This window comes from Vipera ursinii (genome assembly GCF_947247035.1).
Source record: "Vipera ursinii genome assembly, chromosome: Z".
In the NCBI taxonomy this organism is placed as follows: Eukaryota; Metazoa; Chordata; class Lepidosauria; order Squamata; family Viperidae; genus Vipera; species Vipera ursinii.
In genome coordinates this window covers 11,285,220-11,304,885 of record NC_139517.1, presented here as the reverse complement: position 1 = coordinate 11,304,885, position 19,666 = coordinate 11,285,220, and the positions used below count along the sequence as shown (strand labels likewise).

At 41.6% G+C, this 19,666-nt stretch overlaps 1 protein-coding gene across 2 annotated transcripts; it reads right to left on the bottom strand.

Moving 5' to 3' along the window:
• Positions 1 to 313: 313 nt before the first annotated feature.
• Positions 314 to 17,452, bottom strand: SLC39A2 (solute carrier family 39 member 2). 2 transcript variants are annotated; one of them, XM_083377787.1, is made up of 5 exons: positions 16,602 to 17,452; positions 16,213 to 16,534; positions 8,669 to 8,799; positions 7,073 to 7,129; positions 314 to 1,258 (listed from the first exon to the last, which is right to left on the bottom strand). In XM_083377787.1, exons 2-5 carry the CDS (start codon positions 16,325 to 16,327, stop codon positions 662 to 664), a joined length of 900 nt encoding a protein of 299 aa, XP_083233913.1. In that variant the 5' UTR covers positions 16,328 to 16,534; positions 16,602 to 17,452; the 3' UTR covers positions 314 to 661. The 2 variants fall into 2 exon arrangements, with proteins under 2 accessions (XP_083233913.1, XP_083233912.1); XM_083377786.1 differs by having other exon boundaries at positions 16,213 to 16,498.
• Between the last annotated feature and the right edge of the window lie 2,214 nt (positions 17,453 to 19,666).

Below are 19,666 nucleotides of genomic sequence, written 5' to 3'. Positions count from 1 at the left end.
CACAAGGCCCGGGGGCCGGATCCAGCCTGCGAAGTGGTTTCATGTGGTCCACGAACGGCCCCCACTGCCTTGGCCCTGGCCCAGAGACCCTCCTTCTGCCAGAGACCCTCAGATCTGTTCCACTCCTGCCCAGGCCCCCATAGGCACCCTTGATGCGAACGATGTAGAGCTGGCCACGCCCACCCAGTAAGCCATACACACTCTAGCCACACCCACCCAGTAGGCCATGCCCACCCTGGCCATACCCACCCGGCCCCGAGGGCAACCTCAATGCTGATGCGGCCCTTAATGAAATTGAGTTTGACACCCCTGCTCTACAGTCTTCAGTTTTATGCAAGACAAGTGATTGAGAAGATTGAATTACAGCCTTCCAGTAGCTCAAGAAGTGAAAATGAGTCCCTTTGATGTCTTAATTTGTCACAGTCAACTATTTTTAAGTAGATCTCTGAGTTCTCTGTTGTACTTCCTTGGAGGATTGTTATTTGTCTTCTTATTACATTTTTGTCTACTTACTCAAGGCAAGTATGGTGGCATAAGCAGCATTAAAAGATCACAACACAAAGTGCCAGAGAAGACAAAAACGAACAGCTCTGTGTATCGACAGTGGCCGATGGGCAGCCTGGAAGGCAGGTTTCCCAGGTCCCTTAGCATGAGCAATGTTTCATGCCCAAATGGCAATGACAGCCATTATCGAGAAGCCTAGGCTGATAAAAAGGAACTTGGTGATAGGGCTTTCGTGTGAACTCAGCTCGTAAGGAAGAATTTCCAGGAATGTGATGTACAGAAAAGTTCCTGCTGACACCCCTTCAAGGACTGCTTGAGCCAGACCACTACCGTCCCCATTGGAAAGAGAGACGCCGATGCCCACGCTGATACCGATAGGAGACATCAGAGCAAAGACCACCAGGTAGAGCATCCTCCATTGGAACCTAGTGCTACTCTGCACCAGCTTCAAAGACAAGCTGAAACTCATGATGGCTTTGTGGATGAGCACGGCCAGGCAAAGTTGGATGGTGTCTGTGGCCTCCTTTTGCACACCAATGGCAAGTCCTTCAAAGACTGAATGAAAGGACAGCGACAGGAAGAGTATAAATGCCCGGAAAGAACTGTGAGAAGGTGGGAGCTCCTTGTGATCCTCATTGTTTTCATGGTTGCCATGGGAGTGAACAGCCTGGGGGCAACAGTGGAGCACCATGCTTTCGATAAAAAACACCAGGAAGAAACCCAATGAAATTATGAGCTCTCCATATGGGTACAGCTGCCAAGGAAGAAAGGGAAGAGAGTGGGGAGAGAAACAGAATCATTAGGAATTCACATATAATTACATCACTGTATAATTTATAAGTTCAGGCTAAATCTCCCCTTCCCTCAATTAGCACGTCCTTAAGTTTCTTACAGCGTTTTCTGGAGTTGGTTGCACTGAAGACGAAAAATCCATTCAGGAAATTCGCCTGCCTAAGGATGAACCTGAACCTGGGTAAAACTGAATTGTTAAGCACGGGAACAAACTCAGATCTACCTAAAGCAATCATGGAATCATAAAGTTGGAAGGGACCTTGGAGGTCTTCTAGTCCAACACCCTGCTCAAGGCTGGAGTCTTATACTATCCAACTCAAATGATTGTCCAGCCTATTTCTGACAGTTTCCAGTGATGGAGCACCCACAACTGCAGGAAACAAGCTATTCTGTTAATGGCTCTTGCTGTCAGAAAATTTCTCCTTACTTTTAAGTTGTAGCTCTCTTTGACAATGACCTCCGTTCATTCCGCCGGGACCTGAAGACCTGGCTCTTTGAGCTCTCTGGCCCAGGCTGAGGATTCTAATTTTAGCTTTAATCTTAATTTTAACTGGGGTTTTACTTATGCAGGGACGAATATAATTTTTTTTAATCTGTTTTTAACTTTTGTATCTTTGTTTTTTAATCACCCTGTAAACCGCCCTGAGTCCTTCGGGAAAGGGCGGTATATAAATGTAATAAAATAAATAAATAAATAAGCTTCTACCCATTGTCCTGGCTCCTGGTGCCCTACAGCAGGGGTCCACAACCCCTGGTCTGTGGACTGGTACCAGTCCATAGCATGCCAGCAACTGGTCCGCAAACAAGCAAAGCCCCATCCACAGGATGCAGACAGGACACAAAACCACGCACCCTCCAGTCTGCAGCAAAAAAATATCTCCATGGAACTGGTCCCTGGTGCCCAAAAGGTTGGGGACCTCTACTCTAGAGAATAAATCTAACATAGGTAAAGGTAAAGGTTCCCCCGCACATGCGTGCTAGTCGTTTCCAACTTTAGGGGCCGGTGCTCATCTCCGTTTCAAAGCCGAAGAGCCGTCTCCGTGGTCATGTGGCTGGCATGACTAGACGCCAAAGGCGCACGGAACGCTGTTACCTTCCCATCGTAGTGGTCCCTATTTTTCTACTTGCATTTTTACGTGCTTTCGAACTGCTAGGTTGGCAGAAGCTGGGACGAGTAACAGGCGCTCACTCTGTTATGCGGCACTCGGGATTCGACCCGCCAAACTGCCGACCTTCTGATCGACAAGCTCAGCGTCCTAACCCACTGAGCCACTGCGTCCCTTTTAAATCTAACATAACTGAATCTAAAAAAAAGTTGTAAAGGATCTTGGAGATTTTCTAGTCCAACACCCTGCTGAAGCAGGAGACCTTATACCAGACAAGTGGCTGTCCAGTTTCTTCTTAAAAACCTCCAGTGATGGAGCACCCACAACTTTTGAAGGCAAGCTCTTCCACTGATGAATTGTTCTCACTGTTAGCAGTCAATCTCCTCTTCTTTGTGACAGTCCCTCAAAGCTATCATGTCCCCCACCCCTAATCCTTCTCTTAAAAACATGGTTTTTGAGTTCTTTGGAACTTTTAATAAAAAAATGGGGATGCTAGAAAGAAGAAGTAAAAAACTAGCTGGATGTTTAAACAATTTGGCTGAATATTGAAAGTCCTCAATTCCAAGGCAAAGGTTGCAAGCTCCCTTTGAACACAAGCTGCTGAATGAGGACTTGTATTACACATTACGCTCAGTTGTAAAGGAAACCAACTCCCCTCAACAGGTTTCCTGCCTGAGCAGGGGGTTAGACTAGATGACCTCCAGGGTACCTTCCAACTACTACTACTACATTCATTCATTCATTCATTCATTCATTCATTCATTCATTCTTTCTTTCTTTCTTTCATTCATTCATTCATTCATTCATTCATTCATTCATTCATTCATTTATTTAACAGAGGCATCCATAAATATCTCTGACCAACAGTGATACGCACTGGCAGCTTGGCCTGGAAAACCAAATGGACAAAATGTCAGTCACTACTGCAACCAAGCTACTGTATACTGAATACTATAATTTGGATTTTAGGCTGGCCAAAATGAATGTGATCCATCCAGAGAATCCCACGAATGGAGTCTTGAATCTGGATTTTGCTGGCCTCATGACTATGCTCCATTTGCTCCACGGATCCAAGACCAGGAGACTTATTTAGTCATGAACAACTATAGTTTTATTCCTACATTGAAAAATCTGGAAAAATACCCCAATGCTACTTTTCAAAAGTCATCCATCAGTCTGCATGGCAAAACAGTTTTTAAGGTACACAAAGGATTTCAAATCTTTCAAGATTAACAGGCAAATGTTTGTTACATTTTTTCAGGGTTTCTCCTCCCCTCTACTTGCCAACCTCTGCCAAGAAGTGAAAGCAAAACTAAGAAAATCTTATATGTAGTAGCTACTAACTTTCATAGTTGTAATTTCAACTTAACTTCTGTTGACCTCATCCCATATTTAAGAAGTTCCTTAAGGTCCCTAGTGTGTAATGCACTAATGTGCCTACCGTTCCTGTCACAGGTTTTTCATTGTTTGCTCAAATTTGGAATTTTGGTTTGATGAATAAATAAATAAATACATTTTAAAGTGCTTTTACTACTGATTCTGGAGAATTGATGGGTGGCAATACTAGGATTGGACCAGCAGATGGCAGTGAAGTATCCCTGAACGGAAACTCTTCCTTCATGGATACTAATTCCTTAACTCTCTAAATTATCAACATTTCTACTGGGAACAAAACAAAGATCTTCCACCCAGTATAGAAAGGCACTTGGAAAAAAGTATATGAACATTTCCAAGAATGCAATCTTGTGTGAGGCTGAATTCTCCACATCATAATTTAAAGGATGTGTCCGTGTGAAGCAAATTTTAATCTTGCTTTTTTGTTCTCTGTGGAACAAGAATGGAAAAACACAACACCCATTTATTATCTCAATTGTCCTAGGATCTACGTGAGGTTGAGCAGTGGCCCAGTTTCCTAGATCTTAAATCTGATGTCACCCGTCTTGGACTGACGTGAATCAATATACTCGTAGGAAGCCTCCCAGGGGTGTAACCTATTGTCCTGATGCCAGAGACCAGGTTCTGAAGAAAAAAACATAAATTAAAGCAGGGGCAAGCAAGTTGTGATAAAAAAAATAACTTTTTACTAACTTCAGCCACAGAATAATAGTGTTTATTTTTTTTAAAAAAAGGAAATTATATTACTCTTGGGGGGGGGAACCCTCTGAAAATCAGGAAAGTTCAGCTCCTACCCATGTTTACATGCCCCTCCCCCATTTTTTCCCCATTCTTCCATCCATGGTAGCCTTCTCCTCAAAAGAATTTGGCTGATTTTTTGGCCATTGAAATGGGTTCCCATCCCCAGGTTTGCATCTTCCCTCCTGTTATCTGTCAGAGTAAGCAAGAGAAATGGAAGATGCAGGGTGGCTCAGGTGGTTAGAATGATGATTAGCAAGCCTGCATTCAAGACCCGAGCGCTTCTATAGGTGACCCTCCATCATTCACTCCTGCTCCTGCCCACCTAGCAGTTCCAGAGAGAATATTGCAAGTAGATAAATAGGTACCACTTCAGTGGGCATATTAATGAGGATATGAAAGGAGCCCCCAATCAGGCATCCCCCGAGGAACAGTGATGTCCCCAGCTAATTCTTTCAACTTGGAACTGTCTTAGGTGCTTCTGACACAAATGCAAGCGAACAAGAGAAGTAGGAAATAATGCCAATGATGAGGAATGCTGGGAACTGTAGTGCCTGGAAGGCCAAGAGTCACATCCTCATGGCCTAAGGACAGGGTATTATTGAGTCAAAAAGCCACAGTTTGTGAAAGATTACATATTGGTTCCTAAATCACTTATAAATAAAGAAGTTCCTAAATCACCTATCCCCATCCTAATGCCATGTGAACATGTTACCTTACAGTTTTTACTACTCTGTCCTAACCCAGCCCCCACTGACAAAGTTCTTACTGAGTGGTGAATTCTGGAGATTGAAGTCCAATGACGTAGTGGAATCTGGAGCTGACGTGAATCTGGGAGGAATAAAAAGACTGACTAGCTTGGAACTGCTAAGGGGAAGGAGGTGGTGGAAAGCAAATCCTCCCTACAGCTTGCAGTACTTATCTAGTAGTTTCTGTCACGAGTGCATTAGTCTGGCAAGATTCCTGTCAACAGGTGAGCAGCAATAAACATGCCCTTCTGATCAACTGTGCAGTGGTTAGAATGCAATATTGCAGGTTAACTCTGCCCACAGTCTGGAGTTCAATACTGAGAGGCTCAAGATTGACTCAGACTTTCAACCTTCTAAGGTGAGTAAAGTAAGGACTCAGATTGTTGGGGAGAATCATTCCTGTAGCCAAGATTATTATTTTAAAGCCACTTCTGCTTTAAAGGCTTTGCAATGCTTTGGATATGACTCTTGAGCAAGTATTTTGGAGTGTACCTCTTGGTGTTTTAAAAGCAGCCATGTCTTTTTCATAATTGCTGCATGATGCTGAGAAAGTATCACTAATTTAATGAAGAGCTGGCAAGTGAAGCATATACTGTATATGACTGAATACCTGGAAACAACTTTTCAAATTTAAATCCAAAATACTACATTGCCCTAAGAGCGATTGCTCAAAATGAATGTATTTCAATTTACTTGTCCTTGTTTTAAAGCTTGGTTTTTAAAAAGTCTTCTAGAAAAATGACAACCACAAATTAAAAAAAAAGATTAAGTCTCAAACAGGATACCAAATCAAGAACAGTTTTCTCACATGATAAGTTATCACACCAGGTGGATCAGTGAGATAAAAGCAGTGATTAGAAGAGCTCTAAGACAAGTCAACAAATAATTTAAAGTTGTCTAATCTAATCAAAACTCAAAGTATATAGCTCTTTGAAAGCTCTAAAGCCAAGTGAAAGCTGAGCTTGAGAGATTAAATAATTGAAAATATTGCAAAATAGGGAACCAATACAAAATTTAATCTTGCAAGCTATCCACACCCATTCTGTTACAAATTTGAACACTCTGCCAACTATTGGAGTTACTGGTTCTACTTCAGCTAGAATGATATAAAATATGATTCACAGAGGTAACAGTCAAGTAATTTATTTCTCTCTAACACGGTGTTTCTCATCCATGGAAACTCTAAGATGTATGGACTTCAGCTTCCAGAATTCCCCAGCCAGCATGCTGGTTGGGGAATTCTGGGAGTTGAAGTTCATACAACTTAAACATGACAAGGTTGAGAGACATTGTTCTGCCCGCCTATGTAGCAACATCTAGCTGATGTTAGCTGGTCTCCATTAGCTAAGCAGGATCAGACCTGGTTAGTTAGAAAGCAATGGGAAGTTACTCTGTATTTTTCAGCTACACCCCTGAAGTTCTGAACTCAAATCACAGTTGACTGAAAGAATGGATTGCCTTCCCTCTGCTGACTTCACGATTGTCAAATCTCGATCATGATGAGGAATCTGTGAAATTCAAGAACATTGGAAGTTCACAGGTTCCTCATCATGATCAAAGTTTGACGGTCATGATGTTGGCAGAGGGAGGCAATACATTCTTTGAATCAAACATGATTTTCAAACTCCAACTTCAATCATTGCAGGAAGCATGCCCAATGGCCAGGAACAATGGGAGTTGGAATCCAACATCTGGAAAATTACAGGTTCCCAATCAGTAGTAAAATCATCTGATTAATAAATGCCAAGATGAAGGGAAAGCGAAGTTCTCAAACAATGGGATACTTACCTCTGAATCATTAACAGTGTCTATGTAGGTGTTATTTTCTTTATGTCTGGCACTCTCCTAGAAACAACACAACATCAGTGTTTTGGACACAAAACTGTATTCAATCAAAACTACTGCAGAAATGAAAGGAAGATATCAGTCTGAAGGTGATATATCCCCATATACTGAATTTGGCTTTCCAAGCAATTAACTTTTTGCAACATCACTGTTTCATACTGACTCTTAAGAATCAGTTGCAAAAGGTATCATTCTTTTAAATAGTTACACTATTTAAAGGCATGCATACACATGCAGGGAGAAAAAAATCAGATTTTCTTGCTGTCTTAAGAAAGGCAGTCTTATGTCACTGTTCTTACTGGGTAAGATTATTGCTAACTCTGGTCCAGAATTGCTGCAGTAATTGGCAATAATTAGTTAGCAGGGTGATGTGGTCAGAGGGGGATTTGACCAACTTATCCAGGATCATCTACATACAATCTAGTTCACTGTCATTAAAAAAAATAACAACATGTCCTAAACCTCAAGAGATCATAAGGTTTCATGTGATCTTGTGCATGACGGTGTAGTTGTTTTTTATTAATATTATTATAAAACTTTTATTGTAAAACATGAAACTCAATCAACTGAACACTCAAATTGACTGGCACTAATGGTTGACACAGGTTGCTGCCAGCATCCTAGGTATCAACCAGGTATCTCCTTAAAATGTAAGATGTTCTGAGTAGTGCAGTTTTTTGTAGCTTTGCTAGTTATTGCAGGAAGCCGCAATTTCTTGATGTATTTTGCAAAGTTTTGGACATAGTTCCCAGTCCCCTGATGACAATGGGTATCACTGTTACACGTTTCATCCATAATCCTGCAGTTTCAATGGCCAGGTCACAGTATTTCATAATTTTTTCCAGTTCTTTTTCTTTGACTCTGGCATCTCCTGGTACAGCGATATCAATCAACTGTACACTTCGGTTCTCTATGACTGCAATATCTGGCGTGTTGTGTTCCAAATGGCGATCTGTTTGTATTCGGAAGACCCACAAGATCTTCATCCTCTCATTCTTGACAACTTTTTCCACCCTATGTTCCCATGACTTTTTGGACACAGGCAAGTCATATTTTTTACACAATGCCCAGTGATAATTATAATTATAATTATAATTATTCTATATGGGAACCTATAAATTGGGTCAGGCCACTGAACAGGAAAATCCAGGCTCAATTCTTTGGGACAGTCACTTTCATATCAATCTACATCATAAGAGTCTTGCTGTGAGAGTAAACCAGGGGTCTTCAAACTTGGCCCTTTTATGTCTTGTGGACTTCAATTCCCAGAATTTCTCAGCCAGCATGCCTGGCTGAGGAATTCTGGGAGTTGAAGTCCACAAGCCATAAAAGAGGCAAGTTTGAAGACACCTGAAGCAAACAATAGCCAAGGAGATTATTACATTGACTCGCAGAGGGGATCACTGAAGTACAGTAATTGGTAAATTAGAATATCAGAATTTTTTCCTGTCCTACATTGACTTATTTTTTTCTAAATAAGCACAATCCAGTTCACATGATGGAAAAAAATGGGAATCTAGTTCTCATTAGAGCACTCACCACGTGCTGTCGTTTTCTTATTTCTGTTTCAATATCTCCCAGAGCATCAGCCACCATGTGCATAATACAGGCACCAAGGAAGACCCCTGCAGCGAAGCAGCCAATAAAACTGAGGATGCGCCGATGCTTCCCTGAAAATAAATGGAAGAGAGAAAGATATTTAACATTACCTGCCCAGGTAGGTTTGTTTTGGTAATTTGTTTGGTGATTTGTTTTGGTGATATTGTTATGTTTTGCTTGTTATTGTTTGTTTTGGTGATCATCTACTTGAATGCATCAAGCATTTCCCCCCCCCTAATTTCCAGCACCATGGACAGTACGCCAACCGAATGTTTGTACTCAATCCATTGTAAAGGTAATCCTTGATTTACGAACACAATCAGGACTACAATCCACGGCTAAGCAATGTGGTTGTTGAGTGAGTCATCACATCATCACACCCAGTTTTACAAGCTTTTTTGCCAGGGTGATTAAGTGAATTATATACCCTTGTTAAGAAACCTGGCTTCCTCCACTGACTTTGCTTGTTGGAAGCCAACTGGGAAGGTTGCAAATAACATGACCTTGAGATGCTGCAAAATTGTAAATATATGCTGGTGAGCAAAGTGCTTAAATCACAATCAGATGGGAATTCTGCAGCGGTCATAAGAGCAAAGACCAGTCACAAGCCACATTTTTTTCAGTGCTGTTGCAACCTTGAACAGTCACTAAAGGAATGATTCGCAAGGACTATCTGCATCAGTGAGGATGTTGTCAAAAGTGGAAACTTATTTACATTTGTGGTGGTACAACATGAGAATTCAGCATTGTGAAAAAGCTTTCTTTTACTGAAACAGGAAATAACTAACTGGAACCTAGATAAACTCCATTATTGGCATTCAGAGGAGCAAATGAAAACTTGCTACATAAGTACGTGCTTTGTGTTAATGGCTGCTAGACAATTTATAAGAACCATGGTGGTGCAGTGGTTAGATGGCAGTATTGTAGGCTACAGCAATTCGGTTCTGACCAGCTCAAGGTTGACTCAGCCTTCCATCCTTCCATAGTTGGTAAAATGAGAATCCAGATTGTTGAGGGCAATAGGCTGACTCTGTAAACTGCTTGGAGAATCCTATAAAGCACTGTGAAGCGGTATATAAGTCTAACTGCTATTGCTATTGATCTAACCCAGACATGTCAAACACAAGGCCCGGGGGCCGGATCCGGCCTGCGAAGTGGTTTCATGCGGCCCGCGAAGCCATCCTGGAAACAGTGAGGGAACGGCCCCCACTGCCTTGGCCCTGGCCCAGAGATCCTCCTCCTGCCAGAGACCCCCAGATCTGTCCCACTCCTGCCCAGGCCCCCATAGGCACCCTTGATGCGAACGATGTAGAGCTGGCCACGCCCACCCAGCAGGCCATACGCACTCTAGCCACGCCCACCCAGTAGGCCACGCCCACCCAGGCCACACCCACCCGTCCCCCTGAGGGAAACTGCAATGCTGATGCGGCCCTCAATGAAATTGAGTTTGACACCCCCCTGACAGAAAGACCAGAAAAATCTTTTAATACCATTCTGGTTTCAATGATATTGGCAAATAGCCCTTAGGGAGAAATTGATGAAAAAACAAAAAACAAAGACAAGTAAAGATTTAGTATAGCTGTAGGTTGCTACTTTCAAAGTTTAGTATATAGCTGTATTATATACAATCTGCATATGACATAATACACATATTAAGATCAGCATCTGTTGGAAGTGCGAAAGAGCATGAGGATGGTACAAGCTACACTGTGGTTTTCTACATGTGTCACGATGTCACGTACATGTCCCAAAGGAATGAAGCCGACACCACTGTCATCATTCTGAGAAAGTAGTAAGATACTGTGAAAGCTACTGTATAGATTTTTTTGTATTTTGTGTGTGTGTGTGTGTGTGTAGGGATCTTCAATTGTTGGTTGTCTCTGCTCTAGTGATCTTTCTTAAAGGATTTCCTGTTAGTTGCAAGAAAGCACACTTTTATATTAAGCCTGAATCTAACATATTTAAACACTGTAGAATAAGTTGTCCTTGAGGATGGAATGGAGAGGAGATGAGAGGGGAGGGGAAGGCAGGGGAGAGGAGAGGAGAGGAAGAGGAAGAGGAAGAGGAAGAGGAAGAAGAAAAGGAAGCCTTGAATATAGTTAGACTACTGACTAAAGGAGAACATGCCCAGGATTAAGCTGAAAAGGCATTGCTCAAAATGAACCTCGTTCTCACTCCCACAGTCATTCCCACTGCAATCAAAGGGCTATAAATATATTAAGTGTAAAATTATACTAATCACAATGGGATTAAACAGCAGATCAAGGTATATTTCCTTTGAAGTGGGATTATATTTTTCTGATCAAATGAGTAAGAGGGCAACTTGTGATCAGATATTAAGTCTATCAGAACAACAGAGCACTGCATACTTAAGGGATCACAATAGTGTCTGCCCAGCTGTTTCCATCTGCAGGAGTGGGGTACTCAAGGTCCCTTCAATTAAGCAATGCCAAATCTCGGGACCTTTCAAGCACATCCCCCTTATCACACTACCTTCCCTCTGGAATGAGGTTTCCTTGAAGAGCTAGCGGAGACCAGCAAAAACACCAGAAACTGCCCCCCCCCAAAAAGTCACAAATCAGAGTTACATGACAACATAACATTGCAACTGGTTGTAAATGCTAGCCGGTTGCCAAATGCAATCACATGACTGAGATGTGTGGCAGTCATAACTTCAAGGATGGGTCATAAACATCATTTTAAAAGTCTGTTGTATCTTCGAATTGACATCAAACAACCGGTAAGTTGAGGACTACCTTTCTTGCATAAGCCCCGAAAAATTGACTTATGACCATTTTTCACACTTATGACCATTGCACCGTGGTCACATGATCAAAATCCAGGCACATGGCAACTGGCACGTATTTATGATGATTGCAGTTTCTTTTTTTTATTGAAAAGTTTTGCAATACATTTTTTAAAAAGACAAAACCCCTCCCAACCCCCTCCCCTCTCCCCAACCCTCCCCAACACCTCCCTCCCCTCCCCCTCCCCCCTCCCCGACTTCCCAGAGCTCAATACAGGGTATAAAAATACAAGCAATCATAGTCTACCTTATGCAAACAATAATAAAATATTAAATCTATCGCACTTTAACTCTTATAAAATAACTACAAGCAATATAAATATCACATCAGTACTTATTCAAATGCTAGATGAAACTTTTTAGTCCCATATTTATTCTGGATATAATCAATCCATCTTCTCCACTCCACAATATATGATTGCAGTTTCATGTGGTCACCTTTTGCAACCTTCTGGCAAGCAAAATCAATGAGGAAGCCTGATTCTCTTAACAACTGTGTTACGAACTTAACAACTGCGGTTATTCATTTAACAATTGTGTTAAATGGAGCAAAACTCACTTTCTTTGCAACAGAAACTTTGGGCTCAATTTTGTCATACGTTGAGGACTACCTGTACTGGATTTGAATCAGCAAATTTGGTCTTCCACAGGGTTAAGCAAGATTACACTTTGTATAATGCTTGAGTGTTGATTGTGATTGCATTTACATGCAATTGTTCTTCATCCAAGTTTTTACGCTTGAGATTGTGCAAACATGAAACTTCTAGTTACTTAACTCATACATATTAATGTATCTATGCCTTCTTCCATTTCCATCCTCTTCTTTTGTTGTTTGTTTCTATGCCAACTAAAGCTGAGTGTTGTGATTCCTCACGAGCCAGTGGACCTGGCTGCTGAGTCTGAGGAATCAGATGAGGAGGAGGGGCCTGAAGTGATATTAGAGTCAGAGGAAGGCTCTGAGGAGCTCCAAGACTTACAGGCGGATGAGGAGCCTGGCCCCTCTACTCGCGCTCAGGCTGAGACACAGCTGTGCTGGGAGCCTGAGTTGGACACTGATGAAGAACAGTTGGGAAATAGCCAGGATGCACAAAAGCATAGGCAAGAGAAGTGAGTAGGACAGAGGAATGCAATGGGGCGGCTCCAAAGGCAAAGGAGAAGGCATTAGGAAGCCACACCTTAGCTGAACTATAAAAGTGACGGTGTGGGAAGTGCTGGTTGCCAAAGGCAACCAACCGTTCATGTTGAGGATCGAGTTTCTGTGGACTGTGGTTTTTTTATTTATAATATGTTATCGGGAAGGTGTTTGTTTGCCTTGGATGTTGACTTAGGTCTGTGAGAATAAAAGGGGTTGGTTTTTTCTTGTTGTTCCTGCCTGTTTCTTGGAAGAGGGGTTTTTCCTTGTGAGCATAACAAGCACTCACGTGGCTGGGACAGAACACTGATAAAGAATTTCTTTCTAACATACAGAAATACTTAACTGTTAAGAAAAACAATGTAGCAATGCTATGTTGCTTACTCCAAAGAGTAGGCAGGAATAAGACAAAGAAATGGGAAGGGCCAGGAGAAAAAAAATTAAAAGGGGTTTAATGTACATTTCAACAGGATTACGTACCGGCATCTTGGGTTAACCAGTTTGTTCCATCATTAAGGATGGGGAGTGAGGTGTTACCCCCGTTGATAGGGCTCGCAACTTGGGCGTCCTCCTGGACTCACGGCTCAGCTTTGAAGATCATATAGGAACCGTGACCAGGGGGGCTTTTGCCCAGGTTCGCCTGGTGCACCAGTTGCGGCCCTATCTGGACCGAGATGCCCTACGCACAGTCACCCATGCACTCGTGACCTCCTGGTTAGACTACTGCAATGCTCTCTACATGGGGCTGCCCTTGAGGACCACTCGGAGGCTTCAACTGGTGCAGAATGCAGCCGCACATGTTGTGATGGGAGTTCCCCAATACTCCCGCGTAACACCTCTTCTCCGCGAGCTGCATTGGCTTCTGGTTGCCTTCTCAGTGAGATTCAAGGTGCTGGTGATGACCTATAAAGCCCTAAATGGCTTGGGTCTGGGATATTTGAGGGAACACCTGCTGCCGGCATCAACTTCCCATCGTCCTGTATGCTCCCACAGGGAGGGCCTTCTTAGGGTACCGCCGGTAAAGGATTGCCGGCGGGCGACTCCCAGAGAGAGGGCCTTCTCTGTGGGTGCACCTGCCCTCTGGAACCAACTTCCGATTGAACTTAGGACTGCCTCCGACCTCCGCTCATTCTGCCGGGACCTGAAAACATGGCTCTTTGAGCTGTCGGGTCTAGACTGAGGGGTTTTAATGTTTTAACTTTTAAATTTTGGGCTCTAAATTTAATTAACTGTTTTAAATTTTTTAACTTTTGTATTGGTATGATTTTAATTGCCCTGTAAACCACCCTGAGTCCTACGGGAATAGGGCAGTATATAAGTTAAATAAAATAAATAAATAAATTAAAATTAATTACAATTTTTATATATAATTTTTATTAAAAAATTTTAAAACATTTCAACAATACATTTTTTTCTAGTCATCAAATCCATACAACACAAGTTTATTTTTTTCTTTTTCAACAAAAATTCCCTATTTGATTTCCAGGGATCAATAAATGTAATTATTGTCCTCTCTCTCTCTCTCTCTCTCTCTCTCTCTCTCTCTCTCTCTCTATATATATATATATATATATATATATATATATATATATATATATATATATATATATATATATATATATATATATATATATATATTTCTTTGAATCGCCTGTATGCATTTAAACTTAAAATTTTCTGGCTTTTTTGCAAGTCCACAGGTAAAACACAACGATCCTTCATTTATTCCACATTTTCAACATAGGTTAAGAAGTACTTTTATACACTCTAGACAATTTTTATGGAGTCGTGGCATACCATTTCATAAAAGTTCTCTTTTAAATTACAATACAGTGTTAATTTCAGTCCTTCCAGCCACATATTTTATCATTGTTCCATCAGAATATTATGTCCAAAGTTCTTAGCCCAGTTTTTATCATAAGTCTTTCACTTGTTTTCCCATTCCAAGTTTCAAAAAAAAAATAAATAAATACACATTTTAGAAGTTACACGTTCATCATTTGTACACATATAAAATTTTGTACGGTTTCATATCCTGTTTTGTGCTGTTCAATTTCCAAATATCCTATTATATGTTTCAAATCTTTCTCTTAACTGTACATATGAAACACATTGAAAACTGAGTGGGGAGGCAGGTCTCCTCACCTAAGGAGATACATTTGGCCTTTTCTGTGGTGGCTCCCTCTGTTTGGAACATCATCACTGCAGAGATTAGATTGGCCCCCACTATAACAGTCTTTTGCAAGACTCAGAAGATCTGGTTTTGCCAACAAGAACCCAGTAAAGGATGAAGCCCTTCAAGGGGCTTTTTTGGTTGTTGTCACCAGGAGAGGTGGGTGATTACTGTTTTTTTTATTGTTTGTGTATTGGGGGTTTTATTTTTGTAAGCAACCCAGAGTTACTGAGAGGGAGTAGACGGCCATACAAATATAGGTAAAGGTAAAGTTTCCCCCGCACATGTGTGCTAGTCATTTCCGACTCTAGGGGCCGGTGCTCATCTCCGTTTCAAAGCCGAAGAGCCAGTGCTTGTCCGAGGACATCTCCGTGGTCATGTGGCCGGCATGACTAGACGCCAAACGTTGACTAGGCGCACGGAACGCTGTTACCTTCCCACCGTAGTGGTCCCTATTTTTCTACTTGCATTTTTACGTGCTTTCGAACTGCTAGGTTGGCAGAAGCTGGGACGAGTAACAGGTGCTCACTCTGTTACGCGGCACTCGGGATTCGACCTGCCAAACTGCCGACCTTCCGATCGACAAGCTCAGCGTCCTAACCCACTGAGCCACCGCGTCCCTATACAAATATAAACAAATATAATATAAACAAATATTTATATTTGTTTATACAAATATAAACAAACACAAATCTGTAGTCAATTGATTTTTGATTTCCTCTTATATTCTCCATTCTCTAGTTCTCACAATTTTCAATAGGTTAACTGCTGATTTTTTTTTCTATAAAATGCTTCTTGTGCTGAGACCCATAAAGACATTTTTTTGAACATAATCTGGGTTTATATCTACTCTGTATCTTCACTACGGCACTTCTAATACAATGACGTATGGACTTCCAACTCCCAGAATTCCCCAGCTAATACATCATGGCTGGGGAATTCTGGGAGTTGACATCCACACATCTTAAAAGTTGAGGAACAGTGCCTTAAGTTATTAAAATTAATTATACTTAATATGACTCGTTGGAAGTTTTCAATAACTTATCTTCACATAGAAGTAAGGGAGGCTAAATTAAAGGCTGTGGGAAAGCTTTACCTCTGTCTGAAAGGCAATAACCTATAATCCTATCAGTTATAAGGCATCCTACATGCCAATGTTATCCTAAGCACTCAGTCAAAATAAGGATACTGATTCACCAAGAGGAAAAAAAAAACTTGCTACAGTAAATTAGGGCCTGTCTAAGTGACACAAATTCATAACAAATTACGAGACAAAAAAAAATGAATCCCAGTTTCTTTATGGTGCTGTCTCTACATTTTCTATTATATTAGTCCCACCTAACTGGAAATCATGATAACTGCGAATTCCTCACCTCTGGCCATGTTGATATGGAACCACTTGATCTGGGCTGGGATGAGGCCGCACAGAAGAGTGAGAAGCAGCACTCCTACCAGGCAGCCAATTTTCACAGCCAGCAACTTCTCCATCTTTGCAACCGGAAGGATTAGGGCAAAAGACACCAGATGAAGAACAGGTAAGGACCACCTACTGTTGGCTTTTGGTTCTTGTCAGGCCAATCTGCTCCTAAAGCTTCTCAGACCAATTAGTTTGGAGTGAAGAAATCCAAAGGGTCCTTCTTCACTCTCTAGATCTTCTTTCTTTAGTAGACCAAAGATCAAGGAAAGACATTCAGACTTGTGCACTCATGATGCCCACCTCCACTCACAGCAAATTTGAAAGTGTATTGGCTTCTTCTTTTACCTTCAGTCTCTTTTTAGCTCCACTACAAAATGATTGCCATTCTCCAAGTTTCTTCCTGTTCTCTCACTGTCCTAGTTTTCTGGAAGCCTTGTTGCTTCTATTCCACCTTCCTTCCTTTTTCTGACTCCTTCTCACCAGGTCCTTCTCTCCTCTGCTTGCTTCCATTCCATCTTCCTCCAGTTCTTAACACTTCTCTGGATCTCTGTGAATAATCACCTTGCTACTCCACAAGGGAACCTCCCACCAATTTGGGTGTCCCAGCCCATTCCAATTGCTCTATTAAACATTAATACACCATGGTTCACATATAGGAAACAGCCCGTCAAGGAAACTTTCCTCCTAAACCTAAGGTCACTGGGCCACAGTAGCAGTAGACAAAGGCTCCACCTTTATTTTCAATAAAATAAGTAATTAAAATTGGAGTTTGTTGATTTAACAAAAAAAAAATTGGACTGATCTGCAACTAGATCAGGATCTATAAATGCATGAGTCATGTCATTTACTATGCCATGCATCCAATTTCAAAGTAGTTCTCACAAAAGATTATAAACAGTCTACATTCCTGGAAAAAAATGGGCAGAAATCAACAGATCAGACTATACCAAGTACAAGTCCCAACAGCTCTTCAGATAATGGAACAGATCCGGGATACTAAGCTATGCTTGGCTAAGTATGTTATATGAACTTGGTATAGTTTGTAATATATGACTGCTTAGTGAAAAATCTGAACCCTACGAAGTATTCAGCAAAGTAGCACAGAGCAATCCATGACTTAGCTTGGCATGTATCCAGTGCATGTACTTAAATTGCTAACTAGAATACTTTGTGGAATTACTCAACATAAGACTAAAACCATGACAGGAAGGATAAAATTTGAGTGGCTGGGACTGGCCTTAATATTTTTGCAGAAGGCAGCAAAGGCTACAGTGAGAATGGCAATAATTAGAAATGCTAACCATTCCATGTATGAATTACTCTATACATGGGGTGGGTGGAGGTGCAAAAATTGCCTATAGCCCTGAAGGTTATACTCAGGGCTTTTTTTCTCATAGAACGCTCAGAACGGAGTTCCGGCACCTTTTTTGGATGGAACCTTGTAGGGTAGGCAAGGCAGGTTTTATGACATGTGAGTTCTGGCACCTTTTTCTTTTACAAAAAAAGCACTGGTTATACTACCCACCTTTGCAAAATAGGTTATTTTTTTCAAGTTAGCAATTGTATTGTCAATTGAAGCTTTGAAAGATACTTCAAATCTGCTACCTGTTCAATGAAGTAATCCATAGCCAAATCCTACAAAATAGGTAAGGGACTCTTCGCCTTTGATCACTGGCCATGCTGTTTCAGGCTGATGGGACTTGGAATGCAGCAGTTCCTGGCAGGCCCTGTGTACCCCTCTTCTAAATACACAGGTATGTGAATGAGCAAGTTGCACTTCTCCTCCAGAAATATTCCATAAGCAGGATTGGTGCAACATGCATGCAGCCAACTTAATAATTAGTATGCTTGCTGAATAATTGCATTCTGCCAGTGAAGATCCATTGCAGCACCAAGTCAGTTTAAAAAAAAAAAGGAATTCCCAGCCCAAATCAACAATCCACCATTAATGCAAATGTATACAAGCAATAGCCGCCTTTAATGATCCAAAAACAAATTCAGAAGAATCTAAATAATCAGTTGGTGATGGATAGATACCAGCAGCAAATTCTACAAGAGAACCAGATTGGTCTCAAACTGTATTAGAGGCTCAATGTTAAATCAATCAATCAATCAATCCAGATCTGAATAATTTTTTTTTTACTGAATCTGACCACGCAGGTGAGCTGCTGATGACTAGTTTGTTGAGCTGGATACAGGTAGTTCTCGACTTAACAGTTTGTTTAGTGACTATTCAAAGTTATAACGGCACTGGAAAAAGTGACTTAGGACCATTTTTCTCACTTATGACCACTGCTGCATCCTGATGGTCAGGTGATTTATATTTGGATGTTTCACAACTGACTCACATTTATGATGATTGCACTGTCCCAGGGTCATGTGATCATCACCCAGTATGACCTTCTGACAAGCCAAGTCAACGGGGAAACCAGGTTACTAACTTTAACAACTGTAGTGATTCAGTTAACAAATGTAACAAGAAAAATTGTGAAATGGGGCAAAACTCTCCAAACAAATTTCTTAGTGTTCTGTCCCAGCCTACGTGAGTCCCTGTTATGCTCACAAGGAGAAACCCCACTTCCAAGAAACAGGCAGGAACCGCAAGAAAAAAACCGACCCCTTTTATTCTCATAGACCTGAGTCAATGTCCAAGGCACACACAGTCCACAGAAACTTGATACTTAACATGAACAGTTGCCTTCAGCAACCAGCATCTCCCACACCTTCCCTTTTATAATTGAGCCAAGGTGTGGCTTCCTAATGCCTTCTCCTTTGCCTTTGGAGCCACCCCACTGCATTCCTCTGTCCTACTCGCTTCTCTTGCCTACGCTTTCATGCATCCTGGCTATTTCCCAACTCTTCATCACCGTCTAACTCAGGCTCCCAGCACAGCTGTGTCTCAGCCTGAGCGCGAGTAGAGGGGCCAGGCTCCTCGTCCGCCTGTAAGTCTTGGAGCTCCTCAGATCCTTCCTGACTCTAATGTCACTCCAGGCCCCCTGCTCCTCATCTGATTCCTCAGACTCAGCAGCCAGGTCCACTGCCTCGTGAGGAATCACAACACTTAGCAACATAAATGTTGGGCTCAGTTGTGCTGGTAAGTTGAGGACTACCTGTAATCACTTTTTTTTACAACCAATCTTTTGGTTTTATGGGCCGCAAACAGAACTCTATTACTATGTTAATGCAGAGCTATGTCAGATTACAGCTTCAAGCTTGACCCTTCCTTCTTAATTCAAGGTAAAGCCAAACTGCTCCATCAGCATAAAATCCATCAGCATCAGGACTCATACCAAAGCTGCCACTTTTAAGATAATGAGAGCAACAACTTAGTATGCCCTCATTTATTAGATAATATATAGCCTTCTGGGCATACGTCAGAATAAACATAAAAGGTATAGCACCTTCGCTAG